Source organism: Lottia gigantea, assembly GCF_000327385.1.
Source record: "Lottia gigantea unplaced genomic scaffold LOTGIsca_644, whole genome shotgun sequence".
Classification (NCBI taxonomy): Eukaryota; Metazoa; Mollusca; class Gastropoda; family Lottiidae; genus Lottia; species Lottia gigantea.
In genome coordinates this window covers 14,524-16,792 of record NW_008710195.1, presented here as the reverse complement: position 1 = coordinate 16,792, position 2,269 = coordinate 14,524, and the positions used below count along the sequence as shown (strand labels likewise).

General features: G+C 34.0%; 1 protein-coding gene across 1 annotated transcript in view; it reads right to left on the bottom strand.

The window, feature by feature from the left end:
• Window positions 1-2,269, bottom strand: part of LOTGIDRAFT_176014 (hypothetical protein) — a gene marked incomplete at both ends in the record, with an annotated part of 7,719 nt that overhangs the window by 3,829 nt on the left and 1,621 nt on the right. The window contains one exon of the mRNA XM_009064750.1: window positions 91-596. Coding sequence (XP_009062998.1) covers window positions 91-596 — 506 coding nt within the window. The remainder of the gene's footprint in view (window positions 1-90; window positions 597-2,269) is intronic.

Below are 2,269 nucleotides of genomic sequence, written 5' to 3'. Positions count from 1 at the left end.
TCCGTGTGTCACAGACGACACTAACGCTATCAGCGTAGTGATATCCAAATTCACTTTCTGTATACTTGATATATGTTGCTGAATTTTTACCACAGTTGAACTACACCCTTCTAAATCGGGAAGAACCCCTAATAATTCCTTCATTATATTTAAACCATTTTTCGTAAATGTTTCCGCGCACTTTTGTAATTTTTTAGCCTTCAACTCTGAAAGAGTCTCTGTTTGTTTTTCGCACGTTTCGGCGGAATCTTTTGGCAAATGAGTTCGAGAATTTTTTTCGCTTGATTCACAAAAATCAGTTTTATTTTTGCAAATTTCTAAAAACTCGTTCATCACAAGTTGTTTGCGTTCTTCTTCACACGATTTATCGAAATCGTTCAATTTTAATTTTAGCTTAATATCGTCTTCGACGTCCACCCTATGACCGAAAACTTTGATATTTTTCGACTCAAGTTCGTCTGCCATCTGATTGGTCACGTTATTATAGAATAGGAAGTGTATTTCGGGAGACAGGAAGTTGATTGGATGAATTTCTATACAGTTGATATATTCATCTGCTTGTTCTATCAGATCGCGTTCACCGAACTGACCTTTCCCTGAAACAGAATGTCGAAAAGTTTTTCATGAACAGCATTAGCGAACAATTCCAATTTAATTGAAATTTTAATTTTTTGTCTCCGCTGTGATCTAACAAATTTCTCCTGCAGTTTAGTTCTAATGATCTTATTTGCAACCAATCAAAGCGTAAACGGAATGTCGAAAAGTTTTACATGAACAGCATTAGTGAACAATTCCAATTTAATTGAAATTTTTCCTTTCCGTTGTGATCTAACAAATTTCTACTACAGTCCAGTTCTAATGATCTTATTTGCAACCAATCAGAGCGTAAACGGAATGCTGAATAGTTTTACATGAGCGTCATATGTGAACAAACACAATCTATTTCAAGTACGTTATGATGTTTCTTTTTTTCTGAAATTTTTCGTCTCAACTGTGATCTGACAAATTTCTACTGCAGTCCAGTTCTAATGATCTATTTTCAACCAATGAAAGCGTAAATAAACAAAATGCCAACAATATGTGAAGAAAAACAATCTTTTTAAATTACGTTATAATAATGTTTCTTTTTTTCTGAAATTTTTCGTCTCAACTGTGATCTAACAAATTTCTACTGCAGTCCAGTTCTAATGATCTATTTTCAACCAATGAAAGCGTAAATGAACAAAATGCCGACAATATGTGAACAAACACAATCTGAACAACAGAATGTCGAACGAATCCAATTTAATTTATACTAGATATAATGTGGTTTCATTTTCTGAAATTTTTCGTCTCTGTTGTGATCTAACAAATTTCTACTGCAGTCCAGTTCTAATGATCTATTTTCAACCAATGAAAGCGTAAATAAACAAAATGCCAACAATATGTGAACGAATCTAATAATTAAAATTATGTTATAACATTGTTTTTCTTTTTTTTAATTTTCGTCTCCTTTGTGATCTAACAAATTTCTACTGCAGTCCAGTTCTAATGGTGATATTTTCAACAAATCAAAGCGGTAATATAACAGAATGTCGAACGAATCCAATTTAATTTATACTAGATATAATGTAGTTTCATTTTCTGAAATTTTTCGTCTCTGTTGTGATCTAACAAATTTCTACTGCAGTCCAGTTCTAATGATGACATTTTTAACCGATCAAAGCGTGGAATTTAGAACCTGTTTCAGGTTAACCCTGATGAATTCTGGGAATATTGAAACCAAAAGTAGAGCAATATACTTCTCACAATTTGTCATTTCTATCAAAAAAAGATTCACAGTTAAAACTTGTTAGATTACAATGGAGATAAAAAAAAAACTCAGAAATAAAAGAAACAAAATTGTTATCTAATTTTAGTAATTCAATTTCAGGAACATGACAAGCTTGCCGCGTAAATTGGAAATGGAATTGTTGGTAAAAACCTACACATGTCGCTGATACACAGACCTGCAAAACCTTTTTCAAACATCTTTTGAATCCTTCTAAAAAATTCTGATGCCTGTGCCAGTGCTTTCGAGAGTCAGTCCAGTGTTGGCTCTCACCCCCTAATACCTCACCCTTATCCTCCTCAAGGTAAGAACAATTCTGATGCCTGTGCCAGTGCTTTCGAGAGTCAGTCCAGTGTTGGCTCTCACCTCCTAAANCCTTATCCTCCTCAAGGTAAGAACAATTCTGATGCCTGTGCCAGCTCTCACCCCCTAATACCTCACCCTTATCCTTCTCAAGAT